Source organism: Periophthalmus magnuspinnatus, chromosome 11 (genome assembly GCF_009829125.3).
Source record: "Periophthalmus magnuspinnatus isolate fPerMag1 chromosome 11, fPerMag1.2.pri, whole genome shotgun sequence".
In the NCBI taxonomy this organism is placed as follows: Eukaryota; Metazoa; Chordata; class Actinopteri; order Gobiiformes; family Gobiidae; genus Periophthalmus; species Periophthalmus magnuspinnatus.
In genome coordinates, this window is record NC_047136.2 from 8,545,073 (window position 1) to 8,570,431 (window position 25,359).

General features: G+C 40.6%; 2 protein-coding genes across 4 annotated transcripts in view; both read left to right on the forward strand.

The window, feature by feature from the left end:
• tpd52 (tumor protein D52) overlaps window positions 1-25,359 on the forward strand; it is a 369,330-nt gene that overhangs the window by 213,793 nt on the left and 130,178 nt on the right. The window lies entirely within an intron of this gene.
• atxn1a (ataxin 1a) overlaps window positions 1-25,359 on the forward strand; it is a 77,890-nt gene that overhangs the window by 46,343 nt on the left and 6,188 nt on the right. For 2 of the 3 annotated variants that reach the window (XM_033974749.2, XM_055225105.1), the window contains 2 exons: window positions 7,575-7,686; window positions 22,611-24,576. In XM_033974749.2, coding sequence (XP_033830640.1) covers window positions 22,936-24,576 — 1,641 coding nt within the window. In that variant the 5' untranslated portion in view covers window positions 7,575-7,686; window positions 22,611-22,935. Of the gene's footprint in view, window positions 1-7,574; window positions 7,687-17,932; window positions 18,178-22,610; window positions 24,577-25,359 lie in introns of those variants that run through there. The other variant, XM_033974750.2, reaches the window with a different exon arrangement.

Here is a 25,359-nt window from a genome sequence, read left to right on the forward strand (position 1 = left end):
CGAGCCAACTGTAACAGCTTACATCTGTCTCCATAAGAGTCAGTTACACCCACAAGCGGCAATGAAGGGCCTTTAACTCCACTAAACCTGTTGTTTGGTCATTTACATTAACCTCTGGCCAGACAACTTCATTATGAAATGCAGTTTCTAGTTTTTCATTTAGATTTGTGGAATAATTAAAATGCTTAAAATTATAAAGTTTAAATTACAACATTAAAATTCTCATTTGACAGCAGTAGTTTTAATACAATATTGTTGTTTTTTGAGCAGAGCAGTATTTTGCTCTTGAAAACTCTTCACTACTTATACACATACTTTTGCATTCTGGGTTAGAATACTTTCTTTATCTGGTCTTCACTAAACAGCCACTGCTTGCTTTTCATTTGCACTAACCCACAGTGGCAAGGTCCAATTGTGCGGTTGCCGGGCAATGAGCTCACAGCGGTCGACCGTAACAACCTCTCCTCCTGCTCTCCATCTCTCTTTCTCTCTTCTCTCTCTTTGCTCCCTCTTTCCATCTCTCTCTCTTCTCTCTCTCTGTCTCTCACCCTCTCTCCCTCTCCTGCTCTCCATCAATCAGCCCCAAGTGCACAGCTCTAGTAATGATGTCATCACACACACACATCCCTGTTGTGACCTTGGGTTGCCAGTCGACATGAGTGTGTCCAGAGCTGTAGAGCAGTGATTGCGGTTGAATGCAGTAAATCATATGAGAGGATGTGGTGTGTTTCTGGTGTAAATCTCATGTTTTTGTTTTTGTTTTTCAGATTTGAACTTAATGTAACACACACAGACACACATAACCACATTCATCCCACAAGTGTGCACTGTGACTCCTCTCGCTCTGCAGCACATCCTAGTGGCTGCTTTGGTTGGTCACTTACGTCAGAGGAGATGTCTAGAGTTTGATTATAGGAACTGGGACGAGGAGGGTAATATTTTATATATAAAGACTTTAAAGGGCAAAAGCAATGGAATATATGATTTTAGATTGAACAACCAGTAATCGTGCATCAAAAACTGTGAAAACTCATCTAAATTTACGTAGTATGAGTATTGCAAAACATTTACTGTAAAATACATACTAAGCTAGGGCATCAGGCATACTTCCTGCCCTAGGCTTAAAGTAGCTGGGACATAAAAATATGAAAAAACTACTATCACATTTGATAATACTTCTTTAGAATAACTTATAATCTTTGTTGTTTTTAGCCCACACTTCATTTAATTTGAAATGCTCTTGACTAAACCACTCTGTTTACATTTCATCTCAAAGTTATAAGCTTACTCTACACACAAAATAAAACTGCATTACACACAAGTACAAAGATACAAACTCTTAAAATAATTCTAGTGCAGTGCATTTGTGGTCCAGCTGTGCCTCTGCCAGGCTCCAGGGCAGCGAGCCAGCAGAGTGAGGTGAAGAGAGAGGCGAAAACACTAACTGGCAAATCAGTGGCCAATTAAAAGGACTGTGTGTGTGTGTGTGTGTGCGTGCGTGCGCTTGTGTATTTGGGGTGTGAGCGTGTCCTCTTCTGACTGCCAAGGAAAGGCCTGGCACCAAACAGCCAAGCCTCCTTTTCTCTCAGCGTGGCCTTTCTAAACATACAGTGGAATCAGCTTCATCCTATTGTGTAATATCGAGGACAAATGGGATGTCTTTCTTAGTTTGAGCTTTTAGTTTGTACAGCAGAGAACAGTACAGCAGAGAACAATACAGCTCCACCCTGTGTATAATGAAGTTTTATAACCCTTTTTAAAGCTCAAGACACCCTGCCCTTGCTGCACTTGTTACGGTTCTAGGGACAATGCTATGAATAGACAGCGCTCTGATTGTGGATGGGTGTGTGCGTGTTGACTGAGTGATAGTTGTTATGTTGGAGGCTCGGATCTTAAAGGCAAATACTGCAAAGACTCTCTTATCCTTGATAATTAGTCCAGTCATTTATCACAAAGACGTCTATTGAATTATTTAGTTTAACGTTAATGTTAGCAGCCTGTCTAAGGAGGACAGATTGACTTCCATGAAAGGGATTGTGCTTGGGAATTGAACCCTCAGCCTCCTTCCCCAGGGTTCAAGAGGTTAGAGTGCTGTAAAATATGTAATGAAGAGAAACAAACATGTGGTGTGGGTTGAGCAACAACAATATAAGTATCACTCATAAACTGTATATATAAATAGACATAGCTAACCTGCTGGCCGTGTTCCAAATAGGAAGCAATCACGGCGCACTTCCGGCTCCATCGTCTCCAATTCACTTTACATTGGAAAATTGTCGCCCCTCTCTCTGTAACTGCTGCTGTCAGGCTCATCATTTTGGTCTTAAAATGTTTTAATTTGCTTTACATGATCCTAGTATTTTTATTTTGCCATTGTGTCTGTAAATCATGATATGAACAAATCAGGGACAAATCAGGCGCTTTCTTTCCCCAAGGTCGCTCCTGCTAGCGTTAGCAACAGGTTTGATTGACAGTGTTGCTAAGCGCCTGCTCCCTGCTAAACCAGTGGTGCGGGCGCAAAGGGATGTTACTTTCAACAGCCTCGCTCTGGATTTACTCTTTGGTTGCTCTGATGTGGGTGACCTCACACTGCCATAGTCCACTTCTTTATAGGGTTAGTGTAAGGAGTTAGTGTTAAAGTAGAAATGAAGTATTTACTAAGCCTGGATTATTCCTACTAAACTGCTTCTATTTATTTATTAGGAATTAAGTCTTTGTTCATGTTTTATTAAGGCTTTGAAGTGTGTAGTTATTATAGTTACCAAAATATATTCAGAAATTTAAACTGTAGCTCACAGGACTGGCTGGTTATTGTAACATCACAGTGCACTCTGTTGTAAGTGCTGTTGTCCAGCGGTTTATTAGAAGCCAGTCGGCTGTGGACCATTTGCTAGTGGCCCTTTATACGCTACAAGAGTTGACAGTTAAAAGTTATAGGTCTAATTCTGTACCAAAGGCAGTATATCAATCAGCCCAGCCCAAAGTCATATCCATCTAATCATATATTTTTATGACGAGTTTGATTAATGGCCAGTACTTCAAGATTTCGTTTGCCCAGACTTTAAAGGGCTCATATAAACAAATGTGCTTTATTGCTTCTATCTGGGAAGCCAAATAATAATTGATTAGTTTTGGGGATGTACGAGCCAGCACAGATAGGTAGTCTGTACATTGCAAGATAAAGTCAACAATATTAACCACATGGGGGTCAGAGCATGAATTTCTGGACTCCTATATATATATCTCAAATCAACTTTAGGTCTGGACTGTATTGCAAGATCTGACCAGTGCCTTTGCCCTCCAGTGGTGGAAGGTAACAAAGTAAAATAGTAAAGTACTGTACTTTGAGTAAAACAAAGATAAATACACAAAATTCAGTTAACTGCATCTAACACTGTGTGAAATACTTCTTACTAATACTACTTTCATTCTTAAAGTATATTTTAAACAGTTTACTTTAATAGATAAATACTTTAATAGATTTTTTCATGTGAGTTCCTCATTTATTACCTTTACTACATTAAACACTGTCTTGTATCTGGACTATACAAGATGTCCTCCAGAGGCATTGTTCGGTTTAGTAAAAAAAAAAAAATCATATTCAGTGGAATTTTGTGATTGAATGAATAATCAGAAGAAAAAAATCATTGTTGGTTTGATTAGTAAAATAATTATCAGTTGCAGCTCTGCAGAAGTAGCTCAAATTTGATAAGCTGTAATGTAATATAAATAGAGCGGGCCGCATCATTAACTAAAAAGAACAAGTATGTGAGAAGTGAACAGGGAACATAAATGAAGGACAGCAGTGCACTTAAGGTAACATTCCTTCCCTCTTCACTGTATACTGTTCAAAGGGTCAGCTCGTCTCGTGTCTCTAGTGGCGTGGCTGCTGTGTTTGTGTCTGAATGAAAAATGGGCTGCGGTTGGAGGCATTTCCCTGACTTTAGTGTGAAGCTGCCCGACCATTCCTGTACTGTACATTCCTCTGACCCCACAGCTGTAGACACGACGTCAGCCCCTCTGGCATGTGCTCTGTGCTTAATCAGACTTGATGGGGCAACTGCACTTCTTATATCTAAATCTGCAATATGTCACTTTTTCGTGAAGGGTCTGCTTGTCTGCGTGCCATTACTTTACCTGGAATGTTCTACAGTATTGCATCTAAACCTATCTGTCTTCATGGAGACAAGCCGGTGACACTATATGATCACATTACTGGTCACATCTGTCGAGAGGCAACCTAGGTCACAGTAGCATGTTTTTCAAGTCTTTTATAACAAAAACTGTGCTTAAATAATCGAGATAGATTAGTTTAATACCATACTGTGAAACATCCAGGCAAGGGGCATCTTTAAATGACAACACACATTTGAGTTCTTGGTATATTTTACTATTCTGCAGATTTCGTGTCTAGCTCTTGTACTATCTGGTAGTTTTTTGATAAATGTGACTGGCTGTGGTCACACTTATGGGAGACAGAAGGGAAATAATGCAGACACTGATGAACTGAAGGCTTAGACTCACTATAACTGCTGTAACTGTGCCAGTGCTTAGTCATGAACACAGCTGCATGCCGTATGATCTCCAAAGTAAGACATGTCCTCTGAAGCTGAAATGTAATATGGAAATACAAGCGAAGAGAATATCTGGCCTTGTGAGTACTACCAGATCTAAACCAGGTCTATAACAGGCCTAAAACATGTGTAAAGTAATACCAGGTCTAAAATACTACATCATGACTACAGTAATTCTTAAAAAGGACTAACCCAAAGAAGGACAAATTCTTGGTCCCAAGGTTCTGGGAATGTTTTCAGAACAGCACTCTTTTTGTGTCAATGTTGATAAGAAGTTGGATTTTTTTATTTATACAAAACTTCCTCTGTAGTTAGATGTGGATAAAAAAAATATTAAACAAATCCCCCATAACAATTTTGAGACTAAAAAAGTTTGGTTTTTTTTACACCGTATGAAGTTGTTTTCAACACAAAATGAAAGTACTCTTGAATATTATGTGTTTTTTATACTTTTATACTGTTGATTTTGTGAGATTTTGTGAGATTTTTTTCAGTATTGACATCTGCTCAAATGAATATCTAGGTGGCTTCTGTTTCAAATAGTACCTAGTTATTGATTTTTGATTATCCTGCAGAGAAATCCTCCGCTTTACATCAGCGTAAACACCTTAGACACTGTTTTGTGTTTGCTGGTTTAGCCTGTCTGTAACCTGTCCACTCCACTGCTCTTTAAATTCACTCAGCCCCTCTCCTAATGCGGTTACTCTGGACTCTTCCTGACTGGTTTAGCCCACTGCCGCTGCTCCTGATTGGACATGATGGATCGCGACACAGCGTCTGTATTTGTACAGCCACAAGCGCACTGTGAGGTCCCCATATTTCAATGGCTCCTGCAAAATGTTTAACATTGTGTTGTCTCTGTTAGTACTGACTCAAAAGTGCACGACAAAAATAACTAGAAATCATAAAAGAGATTGTAAAATGTGAACATTAACAGCCAATATTTAAACACCATGGAATATGTACAATTTAAAACATTACAGTTGTATATTAGGTCTATTGCTAAGTACTAGAACTACTTCCTTTTATGACTCGTGAATGTGATATTGCTGGTAATTGGTCACATTTTTATATAGTGCTTTTAGACCTTCAAGGCACTCAAAGCGCTTTACATTAATGAATCACACACATTCATACACCTATGTACACAGACACTTGGGGCGAGGTCGGTTAAGTGTGTTGCCCAAGGACACAATATTAGTTTCCTAGAGCTAGAATGGCAACGTCAGCTTTTGAGTCAGTGGATCTGATCGTTCTACCAATGATGTTTATGTCGAGAGTGGGATTCGAACCGCCAACCTTCGGATCAGTTGATCTGCTATATCTGCTATATCTGCTATAACTACTAATACTAGACTTTTATACTTATGGCGCACGGCTGAATTATGTTTTGTTTGAAAATTGTTACAAAAATATGACCTTTCTTTAATAAGTGCTGTGAAGTGTGTAAAAATACCTATGCTTCAACACACCATATGTACTTCTATGTATGCTAAGATATATAAAGTGCAATTTTGTGTGGAATATATTTGTCTTGTAATGTGGCTCTTGTCTGTAAATAAACACATGATTATATAGCTGAGTATCACTACCTAAAGTAATAGTAATGCGTACTCTGTCCTCCTGTTCACCCCCTCCTTATCTCAGTTTTGGTGCCCCCCGCGGTGCCTCTTTGGCTGCTTTTTTCCTGCCACCATCTGCCTCTTCATCCTTTTCCCTTCTCTCATCTTTCCTTTGGCCCAATTTAGCTCCGTGTCCCTCCCATTCCCAAACAGTACTTAGTATGGCATGACGTACGACTACTGTGTTTCCCATATACTGTAAATGTTAAATGTTTTCTATCCATCCCAGTAGTAGTAGTTTGCATAACACTTCATCTTAAATCTGCTTCTCTTAGACTTACTGTATTTCCCATGGCTGTTTGTCCAAGCTTCCCTTTATTTCCCTTGTTATCTGACACCGTACCACTCCTCCTGTTCCTATTCCCAGAGATATAGATGTGCAGTATATAGAGATATAGAATGTAATGTTTAATATATTGGAGTCACATTAGGTCACATATAAATCACTGGCACTATTCTGAGTTACATCATACTCCTATTAATTTTTAACCATCATTAAGTAACTTACCAGGATTTTCACTAATAGGCCCTTCTGCCACTGCACTGCTGCAAATATCTATATCTGTAATATCTCAGCACTGATATATTCTGTACAGTATTTATGAGATGTGCTGAACGTGAACAGAAAAAATTAGTTAGACACAGAAAAATGTTTTGTCAGCTAGGGTTGTAAAAATATAGGAAATGCTAAAGCTAGTTTTGGAACTAGATACTCATTTAAGCAGGTATCGATACTGAAAATGTTCACATTCACAGGACAGTTTTAGACTGATTTTGAGCTGTATCGGAACAAGTATAAGACACATAGACTAGTATACACCCATGGAAAACTATGGAACCTACCTGGACAACTGAAGGATTACACAGATATAAGGCCACATGGGAATATAAAAGAAAGTACTATAATTTAATGTCAAAAATCACATTCTACTGTCTAAAGAAAGGGTGTTTTTATTGTCATTGTGGCATTGGAATCAGTATTGAGTATCAACTCTATTCCTTAGTATCAACACCACTGTCAGCATGATTGTTGTGGCATCAAAAAAGATGCTGTGTTGTATAATATGGTAGGAATCCTGCATAATAAGGCCTTGTGCAATGTTACATCACAGATAACCCACTTCCACTGTATTAGCTTGTCCTTGCTATAGATTACAAAACGTTTTTTTGTGACTTGTACATAACAATTTCCTCATGTCTTGATACAAAGTTTTAAGTGAATACCTATCCGCTTCATAAGAATATCTTCATAAAACAATATTTCTTTCACTTTGTTCTTGCAGTAATGGCATCGGACTCTACTGCACGTTTAAGTTTAATTTCTGGAAAAAAGCTACACAGTGTTAAAGTGTGAATGTAACTTGTTTTCTTTTAACAGGGAGTTCCTGACTCATCACTGCACAGCTTTCTGGGAAACTCCGGTCCCCCTCTCCATGGGCTGCACCTCCTGCTGACTGACCAGGGCTGACAAGGGGGAGCTGGTAAATGAGGTGAGATGGACTTCTATGGCAAGAATAAACAGTGTTATCTTCAATGAATCACACAGAACATTATGACCACTGATAGGTGAAGTTTAGACACATCACCAGCAGGGTCAGAATGAGATTTGTACCGTCTGCATCTTATTATAAAACGTTTTTGTTGTCCGAGAACTTGATAGTAACTCTGCTCTGACCTCTGAACATTGTGCAAATGCTTATAAACTCAACTTGGTGAATAATTAAAATGCTAGAATAATTAAAGTGAGGCATAAGTTTTAACCTATGCATTGTTTTATTTTTATTAAATAGCCTTGCCATTAGTCATTACTATTAATTACCAAGAAACACTATTTATAAAGCAAAAGCAATGTATTTAGTCACCTGTTAGTGAATATGTTCAACTTGAATTTGATCAGACTGTAAAACCCTATGCTCTGTTTGTCATTGAACTTATCAATCCTGGCATATTCATATTTAAATGTTTATGTAATAAGTGGATGCTCCCTGTGTATATCAGAAGAAAAACAAGTGAAAACATTTTTTTTTCCACTCCGACTGGGAAAATTCCTTGATATGTTCCAGATTGCTTGACACGTTTAACTACATGTTAGCTGGGGTCTTCCTGTGAGAATGAAAACCGCACTGGCAGTCCTGGAAGTGTGAATAAACGCTCTATAAATAACTATTTCCACAGCTTGTACCAGACATTCTATTCATTTTCTTTTATCTGGAGTGAAGTAGCTACTGCCTCGTTGATTTTACACCATCTTTTGGAGTAATATTGATTCCCTGAAGGAGAAACATTTATTTCTTTTGCACGTCTCTTGGGGACATTAAATTGCAAGGGTCAAACCAGCACCTCTTTGTGTCGTGGGCGATTGCTTTTCAGAGAGCACATTTCAGCAAAGCAAATGCAACGTTGAACTACCCGAACTCTAGCTTCTGTGTATTTGATGGATAGTCTCTCATTTCACTCTATGGCATGTTTGTGGCTCATAGCAAATCAATAAAAATTCATGCTAACTTTTTTCAAGCTCTCTCCATGATTGCTTTGGAGGTGTAGTTTTCCTTCGGGCTGCCTCTGTATACTGCCTACCATAAACAATGGCTATATACTGTATGATAATGGCTGATATTCATAGTGGAGATTTGAAGTCAGCTCAGAGACCATCAGGATGCTAATTGGCAGGTTGTGTCTCGGTGCAGTAGTGATCGGCCCACGCGTGTTACTAATGTCTCATCGTAGGATCGTTAAAAAGTTTGTTCGATTGCATTGTGCGCACATCAACAGCGTGCAGATTGAAAGATAATAGGTGCTATAGTAAACAAGACAGAAGCTATTAAGACAATCCAATGCGTTGTACAGTGTAGCTAATAATGTAAAGCTAATGTAGGATTAAAAATACAATACGAGAAGTTGTAGATCATAGCAGGAATTGGAACATGGATGTGTGGAGTTTGCAGGTTTTCACTGTGACATTTCCTAACTCCCAAAACACACACTTAGTCCTGGTTTGGTCCTGTTATAGTTCTGGTTTAGTCTTGTTTTAATCCTGATGATGTGGTGTGTGTCTAAGTATGAATGCAGCTGTAGTAGCAGTGGCTCAGTGGCTTGTACAACTTGAACGTAGTGTATAATGACAAAAAAGCACTTTACATCGGCATTGGCAATGGTCTGTCACTTCAAGAATGTGAATTAGAGGTTTGCAATATGGTCAAAAATAAATACCATGTCTTGAAGTTTTCGGGAATCTAAATAGCAAATACTGATCTACATTTTCCTGCATTTCTTTAAAAGAACAGACCTGTTGTCAAACTGTTGGCATAAATCTAACAGAAAAGGCAATGAAAGAAATGCTGTTTATCATTGACCCTAGAAATTGTGTTGTGACCCTGCGCGCCGCTTGTGTCTGTGGAGACAGATGATGTTGGGATGGGGCCATGAAGTAGCCTGTTTTGTGTTGTCTGACATTTGGATCCTTGTAAGGGGAATAAGAGAGTACCCTGCGGCGGTGTATATTTGTCTTTTAAATATAGCCCTGTGAGTTGGCCAGCTATGCTCGGGTTTTTGTATTATATGAATTGTAAAATAGTGTGTCTTTCAGAGCTGCCCCCCTCCTCCTCACACAAGCCCTCTCTGCTGTCGAGTTTAAAGTGTGATGCTGGTGGATGTGTGGGTGAGAAGGAGAGAGAAGAGTGCCGCTGCTATTCTTGGCCGGTTGGGGAAGTCTTGGCTCCCTGGCGTATGGGAAAAGTGCTCTTGGCAAGTGTTAGACCCAGGCATTCCATTATGCTGTCCTCTTGAAAAACACTACACATACACAAAAACTTGTCTCTTCGTCAATTCAAGACTCAGTTTGTATTGACTGGATTCACTCTGTGGGGATCCAGTCACTCAAAAGGCATTTAAACCTCACCTTATAGAACTCTACATACAGTACACTGCAGCTTTAGCTCATTCAAGACTTACTCACAGGTACTAGCATCTGTCTATTCATCCACATGCTAGTACTATTACTTTTGCTAATTACTTATACTATATACTTGCCTAAAATGTCCTGGGCTATATGGATTTATAACAAAAATAATTTACTCAAGCATCCGTATTGCAAATATAACACATGCAACAAGTAGAAAAGTAGCAGCAGCACTAGTATTAGTAGCAGAAGTTATAGTAGTACTAGTGTTTTTTTTGTGTGTTTTTTTTCTTTTGGTAATTTTTCAAAGATTTGATTTGTAGAGGTTTGAATAAGTAACTTCTTTGATATAGATTCCCACATTTATCATGATAACTTGACACAGCCTGTATTGAACTTTAAAATATATTATCATGACAGGCCTATTGTAAACACCATTACTTCTATATATTCGTCATCGCTCTTGCTGTAGTTTTGTGTACTGCTACTAACAATGCCAGTAAATCAGCACAAACAAAAGTGCATACCACAGTGAGTGAAAATATGCAGTTGTTACAGTTGTTGATGCTTCCATATTTTAAAAAATTCTTCCGAGGAATGTGAGTAGGCTGGAATGTCCTTTCATCACAACTTGTTTCACCACAGCTGTACGTGCGTGGACATTAATCGTGTCGGCAATACTGATGTTGAAAGAACATGTTTCTGAGAAGTGAAACAAACAAGTGGGTCGGCATGTGCCCACTGTTGTAAAGTCCCTCACACATCACGGTCAGTCTGAATGGTTGGCCCCTGTAATTCAGTGTTACTGCCCCTGAGTCAGTTGGAGATATGCAGGCAGCCAAGGCCAAGTGATGAGGATGCAGTGGTATACAGTAGCAAATAGGTTTTACTCTACATAAATCTGCTCTGGTGGAGTTTATTGCTTTCCCTGGAATGTTCTACAGTATGGTGTTGAACTGTGCATTTAGTTAATACAGGTGTTTGACAAAATCACAAATAATCACCATAAAATTAACATTAAAAAGAAGAATGCACAATAAAAAATGTTCAGTCATATGCGCAGCTAAACAGAACCGTTTTGAGCCTGGATTTAAACATTGTCAAAGTAGAGGCTTGTCTCACATCTTCAAGAAGACTCTTCCAGGTTTTGCTGCATAAAACTGAGATGCTGATTCCCCATGTTTATTCCTGACTCTGGGCACCAGCAGGAGGCCGGTCCCTGAAGTCCTCAGAGTGTGAGATGGTTCATGTGGCACTAACATGTGATAGAACTTGTAACTGGGGCATAGATAGCTTAATGCCGTAGTGGAACATTCTAGGCAGAGCAATAACATCTCCATGGAGAAAAGCAGGTGCACTTTGTCGCTCAGGTATGATCCATAGTAAAAGAAAAATTCAAACCTGTCAACTGGACAAAACATTGTAGGAGTGAAGACGTTTCGCTGCTCATCCAAGCCAGTTCTGGTCAGATTACTAGTGGACACTGCCTTATATTGGTCTTCTCCCTTCAGATAAATATAAGGCAGTGTCCTCTGACCAGAACTGAAGAAGCGGCTTGGATGAGCAGCGAAACTTCTTCACTCTTTAGTTTAGGGGTTCAGGGTCATTACGTATTTGTCATCCACGCTGTATCCTGAAACTAAACAAAAATAATTATGCCTTTTATGAATTTTAGCTTTCAGCATATAATATGTATATGTACCTACCTGACAGCCACCACGTGAAACCCAGCACTCTCACGACAATACTTACACTGTCAAATGACACAAATTGGCGGTGATCATTTCCCCTGTCATTACAATCTGCGTGTGCTGTAGAATGAATGAAAATGCATACATACAGTAGGAGACTCTATCAGACTCTATTGTCACCGCCCGGGCTCACTGCTGCGCGCCTTGTGGACTCCTGTGTGCACTTTGAGTGCTTGCCGTTTGTTTGGAGCATGCTCTATGAAGCCTTTAAAGGGGTAATGAGTGTGTGTGTGAGAGAAAGGGGGGGGTCCTGCGTGCTCAACTGGTGTCTGACATTTTTGTAAAAGGTGGAAGGCATTGTTCAGACGACAAGGACGCCCACTGTGCCATCTCTCCTGTTTGCCCTTCATTCACACAGGACCTATTCAAGCCAATTAGCCTGTATGAATATGACAGGCTCACCTTCAATGCACACAGCTCCTCTGTGTCCGGGGCGTGGACAGCATCGTTCCTGTGAGGGTCACACCGGCCCCCACCCTCCCTCAGAGTGACATGTCTCCCTCTACTGTCAGACTACACTTTGAAAATCACATTCATTCATTCAAACATGCCACATGCAGTAGCCTTTAAAGTGGAACTTTAAAGACTATTACAGGTTATTCAAAGCCTATTGCACCCATACTGTTTTAGTTGTAATGTACTTTAAGTCCATAAACAAACACATTCATAATTACTGTTCTGTTAGTGTCCTGACTTATGTCCTCAGTTTAGCCCAATGAGAGATGAAGACAAATCGTTTTCAAAGGCAAACTAGAGCTAGTTTGCATATTAACATATTATACAATACTATATATATATATATATATATATATATATATATATATATGAGTGAGAGAGAGTGAGAGAGAGTGAGAGAGAGTGAGAGAGAGTGAGAGAGAGTGAGAGAGAGTGAGAGAGAGTGAGAGAGAGTGAGAGAGAGTGAGAGAGAGTGAGAGAGAGTGTGAGAGACACAGAGACTGTGTTAGAAAATAGGATTCTGTTCAGAGAGCATTTTGTTATGAACTCCAGGAGCATTAACGTTTGCGAGAAGACTGAAATATGAACTGATAAACTACTACAAGAATCCCATGCATTTCAGAACATTTTTTAGACTAAACTAGGGATGTCCTGATCCAGGTTTTTTGGCTCCTGATCTGATTTTTTAAATATTTGCTGTTACTGTTCCAATACAATCTCATCCCGATACAGATTTTGTCATTTTTAATTATTGTATCTACAATTAATTGTCTGCAGAGACTCCACATTCTGGAAACACAAAGTGGTATCGGATCAGTGATTTGGTCTGAGTACCCGCTAATACTGATACCTGAAGAATTTGCAGTATTGGAGCTTTTGCTGATACCAGTACAGAACAACCCTACTTAAAAAAAAACTACAAAAAAAACAGCCTAATGATTTGTTGTAATATTGTAAAATAATGTTTTAAACTGCTCCACACACAGCTGCTTCAGGACATAGTGACAGAGACGTTAGGTGATGTTTTATCTCACTGTTTCGAAAGGCAATGTTTTTTCACTATATTATTTATATTTGAGGCCTTTAAAAAGAGGAGATGCCTGCCCAAGAGCACATGGGTACATACATAAACAAGTTAGTACATTCAGCTTTGCTCCTCTGCCGATTTTTCCAAAGTTTCATTTTCACTCTTAAGGCTTTGTGAAGACAACAAATAGGTAAAACAAATATTATACCTGTCATTAATCATGTTTTTAGCTGTTTTAGAGCTTCCTCAGTCTGTGCTTAAGTTGGTCTGGGTGTAAGCATTAGCAGAGTCAGCGGAGGACTATACACCATATCCGATTCAAGCCAATACTCTAAAAATCCCTACATCAGCAACTGATACCAGTATCGGTTCAGAGACATCACTAATATAAAATACAATAAGATTTTTCTATGAACATATATTTTGTTTTTTACAGATGACATTGTTTGATCCAGTTGCAGCCTTTGAGATTTGATAATTGCGATCTCGATTCTGATGTGATACTGTGCAGGCCTACTACTATGACTAGACTGATTTGGATAAAAAGTGTGTGTTTTATGTCCAGAACAGTTCGCCCCGTTTGTCGTGTGACAGTGAGCTTTGTACATATGTGCGATGCCATTGGTGCATGTGTGTCTGTGTGTACACTCTGAGGGATTAGAGAGCAATAGAGAGGCTTAGCAGTGATTTGCCCATCCATTCCAGTCCCTCCCTAATCCCCTCTCATGCACGCACACACACACACACACACACACACACACACACGCATACACACACACAGGCGTACACTGCACTCGTATGTGGCTGAGAGGAGTACGATCTAACACTGTGTTCGCGGATTAGGACCTTTGTGAATGAATGGGATGTGGATCAGGGCTATAGGAGCACACTACACTATGAGCAAAACGCAGGACACAACAGAGATAGCCAGGGGTTTCAGAATGATGAAAAATTAGGGCCACTGTGGTGGTTGGGTTATAATTTTAATTTATGTTAAACCCTCTATTACTATTTTCATATAAACAGATTCTCAGCTGCACTATCAATGTCCCATGTCTGTTTTTTATGATGTATCTTCTGTTTACTTACTGCAAATAAGTAACTTTGCTAATCTATACATCTATACCACCCTTCACACAATGCCCCCATAACTTACTATTTGTGTGCAGTATTCAACAGCATGTTTTGCACGGGCATCGCTTGATCGTCTCTATGGAAATAAATGACACAGTGCGGAACATTCCAGGCAATGCAATCTCCATGGGCCAGGAAGTTTTCATTTGGTTTAGTAATGTAATTTCTTAAACAATTATTCTAGTAGATTGCCCTTTTTATTTTTCATCAGTCTGCTTCAAACTCAGACATTTTCAATCAAAAATTCATAAATCTTTATTCTCCGTGACTCGCGTTGGCACTAAGTCAGCCGTTTTATAGAGCTATATGTTATAGATTTTCTGTTTTTATGATTTGCTACAGACTATAGTTACAACTCCCTCCAGTGTTTTCTGATGTCTAATCCTTTCCCCATTATAATCCCCTGTGCCTCTTTGAACTCCGCCTGCCAACCTGGATGTATGATTTGAAGTGGATGACATCATAGCGTTGTTTTTGTACACCTGTCGCAGTCGCAAGTCCCCACAGACAGATGGAGAGACACCGCAATAAACAAACGGCCCGACTTTTGCTGACAGAAGAAGAAGAGTTGGAAGGTTCTCCCGTCGTCATAACTGCAGCGTCTGTGTACTGCGTGGGCGAGTGAGCAGAGAGTACGGCAGAGAGAGAGAGGGAGAGCAGTGCACTGTGGGATATGTATATGGCAGAGAGTGAGTGTGTATATATAGCAGCTCTTCATCAGTTTCCTTAGTGACTGGCTGTGACTGAGTCTAGCTCTCTGCTCTGTAGACAAACACTAACAGAAGGGAAAAGGGCAATGGATTTAGTGAATAACAGTCACTCTAACAGTTAAAGGACGATTTAGCATTTATTATTGTACAGTCATGCTGAAACAAAGTAATCGATCATTCTCAACTACTCTGTTTTTGAAATTAAAAAGCCAGCTTGTTTAGTAATGACATTATTTTTACCTGGACTATACACAGAAGACTCAAAAACATGCCATGTGCTAAAAGAAGATATTTTATAACTCAGACAAAGCAAGAATTGCACTAAAATGACACAGGATGTTTGCGGTGACCACTCTGCAGATGGCCTTTATGCCTTGAGGAAGGGCATCTGATTAAAAAAAGGGGAAAAAAGATAATGCCAATCAATCACTTCAAATTAGAAAGTGGTTTGTTTGTTTTGGATAGGTCACTAGAGACAGGAAAAGATAAAGATTTTTGACTTAAGCTCATTCTTGTTTAAACAGTTTGACTCACTGTTTAATTTAACCTTTGTTTTAACAGGTAAAACATTTAGATCTATTTTCTATTTACACTGTGGAACTGGAGGAGCTTGAACACTGTGGAGGAGTAACAAACTAGGAAATAATATAATAAAAAAAATTTATTTTGAGGTTCTATTGAACAACAGGTGGTCAATATGCAAATAATAATATAATATAATAAGAAGAGTAATTATACATCTGAAAGCGTTTGATCCCAACTTATGCTACCTTAAATCACCTTTCAAAGAATCTAATCTTTTGCTAATTGTTTTTGTTTGTTTTGTTCCTGCAGAGCCATATTCGGGCTATCTCTGTTTTTCTCTGGGATGCTGATTGTAAACAAACCCACACAAATGAGTTATGATTAAATGCAGAGTGGCTCCAATTAGAGCTGAGTGCAGCCGGGTCGCTCAGGTCACTCACACAATGAATATCTGTGAACGTAACACGCCGCCTCAGCTTCTGCCTGTGTTGTTTGTGGACTTTACTCATTGAGTTTTGGACCGAATTCAACCTTTGCTTAGAATGACCAAGACCAACAGAGTCCTTATTGGCTCTCAGGAAATGACAAATTAGGAAGTATTTGAGAATTTCACTACCATAGCACTAACTACTAATAGTAACAACTCAAGTATAAGTAAAAAGATACTGAAGATAATCTGTATTTCAACATTTATTGTACTTTACATTGAATTAATTAACAGTAAGTACACTAATTCCTACTATCTCTTACCCAGGCTGGCACTCCTGAAGCTGGCTAGCAGATCATACCCACTGAAAAGAATTATTATATTATTATTATGTTTGTATCTAAGTAAACTCCTGAAATCGAGTTACTTTTCACCTCTGTCAAAGTGTATTTAAAATGACCTTGCTTGCAGTGACTAAGTGTTCCTAGATCTCTTTCTGCTTTCCTTCCTTCGTTTAACCTAAAACAAACTCTTACACTACCCTGTACTGCATTAAAATCTCAAGTGGGACTCAGTCGAATTGAAGTTGACAGGAAGTCCACCCAACACTAACAGGATGTCTCCTCTGAGCGTGTTTAGACCCATAAAGTCCAGGGGGAATTGGGACCGATGTGGAAGAGTTTTTATGAACTGTGCAAATGTGCTTCTCTCTTACAGGGCAGCCCATCTCATCTATATTTACATCCAAATGGGCTTTAACTAGGTCACTAACTAACAGAAATAGCTGCACTGTGAGAAAGATGAGCAGTTCTGACATCTAGTGGTCAAAAGGCGGTAGTGTGGCGCTAAATGTGATCAATGGTGTTTGGTAATGCATTTCTACAGGGACATGAATGACTGCACTGTATTTGTTTGCTTGGCCATAACTTTATTTTACTGCATAGATATTATTTTGTTTTATGTACTTCTGCATTTACTACTGAACAATAATGATCTTCTAATTTGTGTTAGGTTGGGTCAGGAGTGGTTTCACTTTTTACAGTTGTTATAGTTGAAGGTTCACTAAGTAATGTTCTGGTCAAGGGTCCACCACCTGCTTTTCTCTATAGAATTATTATATCTTTGTCTGGAATGTTCCACAGTGCAGCATTAAACATATCTATCTTTGCTTTTATTTTGTTAAAGGTTGTTTTTATTGCTCAAAAATATGTTGAAAATCATGTAATCTTATTGTGAGTGTGCATGCCTCTCCACAGATTTGATCTGTAACTTGGCCTGGTGGCGTCATCTGCTTATCTCTTTGGAGATAGATACCTTGAATGCCATACTGTGGAACATTCCAGGAAAAGCAATGACATCATGGAGAATTGCAGCAGGTGGCAACCACCTACCAGAAAAAGATGCATAGCACCTTTTAAGTTGCTTTTCAATAACCATATTAACAGAAAACTTAAACTCTAACTGATTAACCACCATTTCACAACTTTGTGTTTGTATATCAGTATTCATTCACCTCGTCCTTGTAAAACTCACAAACAAACCTCAAAAGTTGTCCATTGTCACAATTACGTACAAGCATTTCCCATGTGCCACTCTCTCCTCTCCCTCCCTCCCTCCTGCCCATCCCACTCACTGCACACTACCCTTTCTGTGCTTGTAAGCACGGCCCGGGCGTGGAGCCAGCTGGCGTGTGTGTGTTTTTTGAATGAATACCTGATGAAGTTGGCTTGAGCGTGGCGCGGGAGAGAGAGGGGAGGAGGGTAGAGGGAGGGGCACTGGCTGGCATTCAGGCTGTTGCATAATCCACGTTGTCGAAAGCGCTGCATTCGGGACTCCCTCCCTGAAGGCGTGTGTGCGTGTGTACTATGTAGGATCACCTGAGTACTATACAGGCAGTACTTACTATCAGGACTTTGGGATATACAGTATGGGAGCTGTGAGCCGGGATTTTCCACTCAAAGACAGTTTAGCGGACAGACTTCTTACAGGGAAGTAAACAGAGGATGGAAAAGACACAAGAGGAAACTAGAAGTGAGTTACTTGTGCTGCAGTGGTGAGTACTCGCTACACAAACCTGAATGAAAATGGGAACAAGAGTGTCTGCTTGAATCTTGATGTGAATTTGAAAGTGGCCTAGTTTTCCCACAGTCGTTTGTGCATCTGAAATGTTTGCACTTTCTCTCTCTCTGTCTCTCTCTCACTCCATGTGTGTGTCTGCTGCACCCTCCCTCACCCCTCACTCGCCCCTGTATGCTAAGCGCCCTGAGTACAGCGATGTGGTGGGGTGGGAAAGTGCAAGTCATGTCGTGCTGCCTAAGTGGTGTTTTCTCTTCACCCATTATTTAAAACATCTTCAGCTATTTAAATGGATGCTTGAGTGTCAGTGTATTACAATATGAAAAGAACAGAAACTTGAAGAGCTGTGTACTCTTCTCTTCTAACCCAGAGAATAAGGCGATATTTCTGCACTTTTGTGGTTAAAGGTGCAGTACGTAACTTTTCGCTGGTCTGCCACTTGCTTGTCTTCATGGGGATGCTACAGCTTTGTCTGAAATTTTCCACAGAATAGCATTTAACATGTCTATCTGAGCATAATCAACATATTTAAAATCAACAAAACATTATGTTGGTTTAGTTTTACTGCTACTTTTTGCTGTTTATTTGAGTTTCCTTAGTGGGAGACCTCTGTGTTACGTGCACATGCTCACACAGCAGACTCCCACAGCCTTATGCATGCACATACACGGGTGACTAATAAACCAGGCCTGAGTCAGGTCCAAACAGGAGGAAGTGCCACACAGAGGGTAGAGAGTAATCCAGCAGAACACAGACTATATTTAGTGAGACAGAATACAGCACGCTGCTCTTATCCCTTTGATCAGTATTATGATTATAAGCGGGTCCACGTTTTAACTGTCCTCAATCTGCAGCTACTTGGATGTTTAAACTTATGTGAATAAATGCTTCAGTGTACTATGGTGCATTGCTTGTTCTTGGAAGTTTGTTCTTCTTTTTTGGTAACTTTTAAAAATAGGTTTAAAAATAGGCTTTGGTTTCAAGTGGTGTCAAATTAACTGTTAGGGCAATAGGGCTGTAGTTCTTTAGATGGTATGTAAAATTTGTATTAAATGATCTTATTTAGATTAAAAAGATTTATATGGTACAACAGTAGAAGAGAGAAATTAATGCGTGAGTTGGCTGAAGATTTGTAAGTTTTTGGTGTTTCTCTGTAAAAAGGTAGATTAAACTCATGATTGACAAATTTAATCTGTCTTTATATAAATACATTATTCCCTAGCACTTTTTTCTGCATAAATAGTTGTTTTTTCATGAACTCCCTCTACTGGTGTAGTCCTGTGAGTGCAGTTTGGGTTAAATACAGAGATGCATAATAGTTTTGAGAGGTTTTTCCACACCCCCTTTTAAGTCAACTAAGTGATTGGTTGGACATATCTTTAGTCCACCAAGAATGCCTTTAGTCTACTACAGGCTTAGAAAGCAATTAACAATTCATAACATGTCTTGAATGATCAAAAGTCCTCAAAATGGTGTCAGTAGCACAGAGAAAGTCATGTAAACCCATTGTACTAAAGCTGTTAAAGCCTCTATAAAAAAAAAATACTACTACTAACTCAAACTCACTCTTTCTGATTGCAAAAATTGGTTATACAAGATAAACAGCTGTACTCTGGGTGTAGTTGAATGTTATGAGACCTTGGCTGACCCTTTGTGCAGAGAAAAGACTGCGTAACTTGCCCATTACGGAAAATTACCTTTTCACACAACACTAAACCTCCATCTGCCAAAAAAAGCATGGGATTAACCTGTAAAAGTGTAACAGAAACAATAGCATTTGACATTACATCATTTTCCTGAAAGTCCTTTCTGAACGACACAGGGGTTAGTTGATACTGGGTGTTCGGAGGAGGCTGTACAATGGTGTAATGGCATTCTGTGATTGTCCCTGGCCAGTCTCTGGAGATTAGTCTTGGAGAAGTGAGTCATTGTACAGTGTGGTGAGAGACTGAAGCACATGGAGGGCACAGAGGTAGGGTTTCAGGTGATCCGATCTGCCATCTCTCTTCACCACACACACTACAAACTCAGCAAGATTCAGGTGACATCGCTTTTCACTCATGGTGTGGCAGTCAAGCGAGGAATACGCTCTTTTCTGCTAATGTAGGTCAGGGGTTGGTGTGATTCCCATAGAGCTTTTACTATCTTGAATACTTTACAGAGATAATTCACTGAACTAATTTGAACTCGCAGCCTATTCCATTAACTCCGTGTACTGTATAGGCTACATTAAGGTTAGGCACTGGAGCATGGCTTCACTGTTCTGTTCTGTCAGTAAAAGCAATTCAGGTTCACCGGTTCACTTTTATCTGTGTTTTATTGGAAGTTAAAAGGATTGCTCTATAGTTTGTCTCCCTTTAACCGTCCAAAGAGCAAATAAATTATCAAAAACTGACTGCTGTAGCCTGACCAGTCAAGACTACACACGGTTCCTAAACTTATAGACACATTGTCTGGCACCGGTAATTGACAGGTGGATCGACCAATCAGAGAAATATGTGGTCTGTTCGTGTCACAACAAGCATGGGAGCCTAAGAGTTAAAAATAAGAACAAAGCACAAAGGACTGAGAAACAGCGGCAACTTGTGTCAAATCTATGAGCAAATGAAAGAAGTTATATATTTTGTTCTGAACTATACTTGCATCACAGATCATAGGATCGGCAAAACATTTGATGTTTGTTTGATTGCATTTAAACAGAAATTAAAGGGGGACACCAAACTAGGATGTGCTACAGTGGCTAAGGTTCCTGACGCCTGACTAAAATAAGTCTATACAAGGACGTTCTACATAAATAATTTGTCATTCACCGTTTTATAAAAGATATTACTGCCCTGATTACATCCTTTTACACCTCATAAGTACAATATTACTCCATATAACAAAGTGAGGTGTCAGAACTGTGCCTGTAGATAAAAGCTGTGAGCGCTGACAGCAGGAGCCCTCCGTGGTTTAAGGAGAAACTCTGATGTGACAGTTCTCCGACATGTCTGGGATCTAAGAGAGCTCCGAGAGTCTATTATCACTTCTATTATCAGCTTGTAGACAGCCGTGTATTCCTCTGCATTTGGGTTGTGTTGCCGTGTATGTACCATGTCTCTGAAGTCCCTCTCTCCTCAGATTTATGTTCAAATATCTATCATGGTACTGCCACAAAGTATACTGGAAAACCAATGCCAGGTCAATAAATCAAATGCATTTTTTTAACTCAGGCCACAGTCTCTCTTTTGGTCATAACTACAAAATCAAATTCTGTAAGTAAAATTGCTGACTGTTACACTATATGTTGTATCTATACTGTCTCATATATTTACTTTGTGAGAATAAACTTTGTGCTAGTAAGGTGTTTGCATATATCGTATAACACAAACACACACTTACATTTGGAGGCAAATTTATTTCTACATACATTTGCATACTAGCCACAAATCTAAACCAATGACTTTCACAGTATAGGATGGACAGCACACATAAAGCCTTTCTTCGAATTTCACACAATAACACAGAATTCCTTTGCCTTTTTAGAGCTGTGCCAACTGTGCACTTCTGCTGTACATTTATAGTGTGTGAGGAAGTAACTAATACTTGACCCACTTTCAAAGGAGTCTTTAACTTCAAAAATAGATGTACCACTTGATGTATTTGTGTGTAAACTTGGGGAAAAGAGAATCTGTCAGCACAAATGAAAGTCTATGAAAGTCTAACCACAGAGGAGTGCATTGGGGCAGAGCTTGTTCATAATTTATGGGGTTCTCTCCAAGTACTTCATATTCTGCAGCAGGGATTCTCGTGAACAGATGGTTCAACAATGTAAATGTTGTAGTACATACCTTGGGATAGGGGAGTGTGTTAGACTTGAATGCAAATGCGAAGAAACATTTTCAACGAGGAAATGGACCTCCTACCTTGCCTGTAATAGCTGGGTTGCCTTGTTTCTTAATTGCAGTCTCAGTTATGGCCCACTTCTTATTTTCTTATTTTGTATAATGTGTTCATGCAGGTGTATGCCCTACCAGAGCATTATATATGAACATGCACCACTCTAGTCCACAGGCTCTGATCGGTACATGCTCATATATAGTCATGTGACTCATACATTTAAATACATCAGTATGCATCTGTGAATTTTACGTGCCCTGATGAAAACGCAAGAAAGTGCCTCTTTTTTTTTTCACCTTGCAAAGAACCATATATTGAGAATGTAGTAAGCTAGATGTCTGTAACATAAATGTTATCTTTGTTGCTATATAGACTTTTCTTAACTACTTTCAGCATAATTTTCCTTTGATTTGAGTGTAGGAGTACTATATATCTGTTTTGGGTGTTTACATTTTTGTAGAGAGACATTTGGATCAATCTACAGTCTAGATTTTTAATTTCCCTAACATCCGGCTTGCCTGTGTGTTGCAGGATTTCTCCGTGTGTGGGCAGACTTCCTGTTGGAAATGATTCCTCATGAAGAGCGGCGCACTCGGCCCGTCGCTAAGGGCGACAGCAGCAGGTGTGACGTCGTGATGCTCTCCCTCCACAACACTCAGACCACACCCAACAATCGCTAAGGAACACCCAACAACCAACCCAGACCAGCCTCTCCCTCTATCACTAACGGCCCTCCATCTAAGTCTGTCACTGCTTTCTTTGGTGTAACAGATCTAATACAGACGCAGGATAGAATAATTAAGACAAGACTATTGAAAGAAATTGAACCCGGCTTTTGTGTGGAGCTGACATCAATATGAAGTCCAACCAGGAACGAAGTAAAGAATGTTTGCCCCCAAAGAAGAGGGAGATTCCTTCTAGCACAATACCATCAGAACGGCACTCTTCTCCCACTATGGCGCCCCCTAGTGATGTTCCCCGCTCCGAGAACCTGTCATGGCTTATGGGTGGCAATAGTGAAGGGGTGAACCGTAGCACCTCTCAGTCGGAATACAAGCCCCTCACCTCCACTACAGACTCTTTCCCCTCCTCTTCCTCAGTCAGGCCAGTCTCATCACTCCCCACACTGTACACATCTCCCCAAAGCACCGCTGGAGGGACAGTCCACTACACACAGCTGCCTCCAAACCTACAGTTCATCGCCTCCCCATACACCACGTCGTACCCGGGCTATATCCCCTCTCAGATATTCCCCCCTCCTCCGCCCCCGCCTCAGAGACTCCCCCACACAGAGAGACCCCCTCACTCAGAGAGACCCCCTCACACACACACAGAGACAAGTCACAACAAACCAGAGCGCTCCTCCAGCCGCACCTCCATGCCCCCACCCTCCACAGACTCTGTTGCGCCACATCACTTACATCACCGAACAGCTCCTTCTGCACACCACCATGCGCCACATTCACTGCACTCCCAGCATGCACTTGGGCATGGCATGTCTCAAGTTTTGCTGCAGTATGCAGACGGGCCTCCACGAAAAGATGAAGGGGGTTCAAGAACTCGAGAGCTTCATAATGGAGAGCTGGAACGAGGGCGACGGTTTGAGTCAAAGTCTGGACACAAGTTGCGGGACTCGTATGAAGCCCGTTCACGTGTTTTGTCATCAGACTACACTACCCATGATCCCTCAGGGCTCAGAATATCTAGCGTGCTTATGCCCAATAGCCACAGTGACCATCATTTGCCCAGAGTTAGCCCTGATAAGCATTCATCATCACATGTGGAAAGAGGTAGCATTGTTTCAGGCAAACCAATCAGGACCCCTTCATCGTCCAGCAGCACGTCCACGTTTACGTTCCCAGCCCCTCCCCCTCCCAGTGTGGACAGTCCGAAGCCCCCACAGACTGTGATCCAGACCACACACAGCTCCACAGAACCACTGTCGCTGGGCCTGCCCTTCCCTCAGCAGCCAATCATCGGGTACATTGCGGGGACTCAGCACTGCCTCCCTCAACACTTGCTCATTCCTGGTGCCCAGCCTGTCATCATCCCTGTGAGCGGGGCAGTCACTTCTCTGGACACATCCCAGGTTGCCTCGTCCACCCAGGCTGCACCCTTCCCCGCCAAGACAGACCCTCTGGGCTCACCCGCTGGTTTATATCAGGCTTCTGCTGGGGCTGTGGTCCAGGGACAACTTCATCTCCCCATCATCCCTGCCTCTCCAGGACTGGTCTCTTCCTCTGACCCTCCTGCCTCTGCCTCTAACACCTCTCTGCCCCACGTGCTGCCTCCGTATTTCATCAAGGGCTCCATCATCCAGCTGGCGGACGGCGAGCTGAAGCGTGTCGAGGACCTGAAGACGGAGGACTTCATCCAGAGTGCAGAGATCAGCAGCGAACTCAAGATCGACTCCTCCACTGTGGAGCGTATCGAGGGCAGCCGCACCTCCCCCAACCTCGCTGTGGTGCAGTTTGCTGTGGGTGAGCACCGGACGCAGGTGAGAACTATACTTTTAAAAGTATGTTAACTTATTAAATTTGATGACACTCCTCCAACTGCACTTCATTGGTGGTTGGAGTTCACATCCAGATGCTTTAGTTTTAGCTTGTACTCTCAAAGTACATTCAGTTCAAATGTATATTTTCAAAACCACTGTTTGCTGAATGCATTGACTTTAGTATTCATGTACTTTATAAGTTTCCTTATAAAGATGTAATTGAACAGATTTAACATTTTCTGAAGAATTGCAAATGCCCAGATTGTGAGCAGTGTCTTTGAGTCCTCATGTTTAAGTCCTGATAATGCATCTCATCTGACTTTGCTGTATCTTGTCCGCCCACTCCACACATCTCCAGTGCCTCTCTGCCTCCAGCCCCTCTTTGAACGCTGGTCAGCTTTTGTGGGATACACCATCAAAGACTTGAGCTTTTCTTTTATACTCCCCCAGTGGCCTTACACTTACTCTTTCTGAGAGGCGCTTGTAACTTTGAGTCAGCCTCAGAGGAGAAACAGGAGAGAAATGAAATGGAAGATTACATAATACAGGAGGGAAAATATTGCTTGGCACTTGCTTTCAAAGACTTTTCAGTATTGATTTGAATTGTTCTTGACAGTGTTCTCGCACTACACACGTAATGGTACAGTCTTTTGCTACATACTCTGTTATAGTCTCATATGTTAAGCCCCAGCCCCTTCATCAACTACTGTAACTGAAAAAAGTCATGTTAAAGGTGCACTATGTAACTTCTATGTTGGGGTTTCCACCACCTACTTGTCTCAG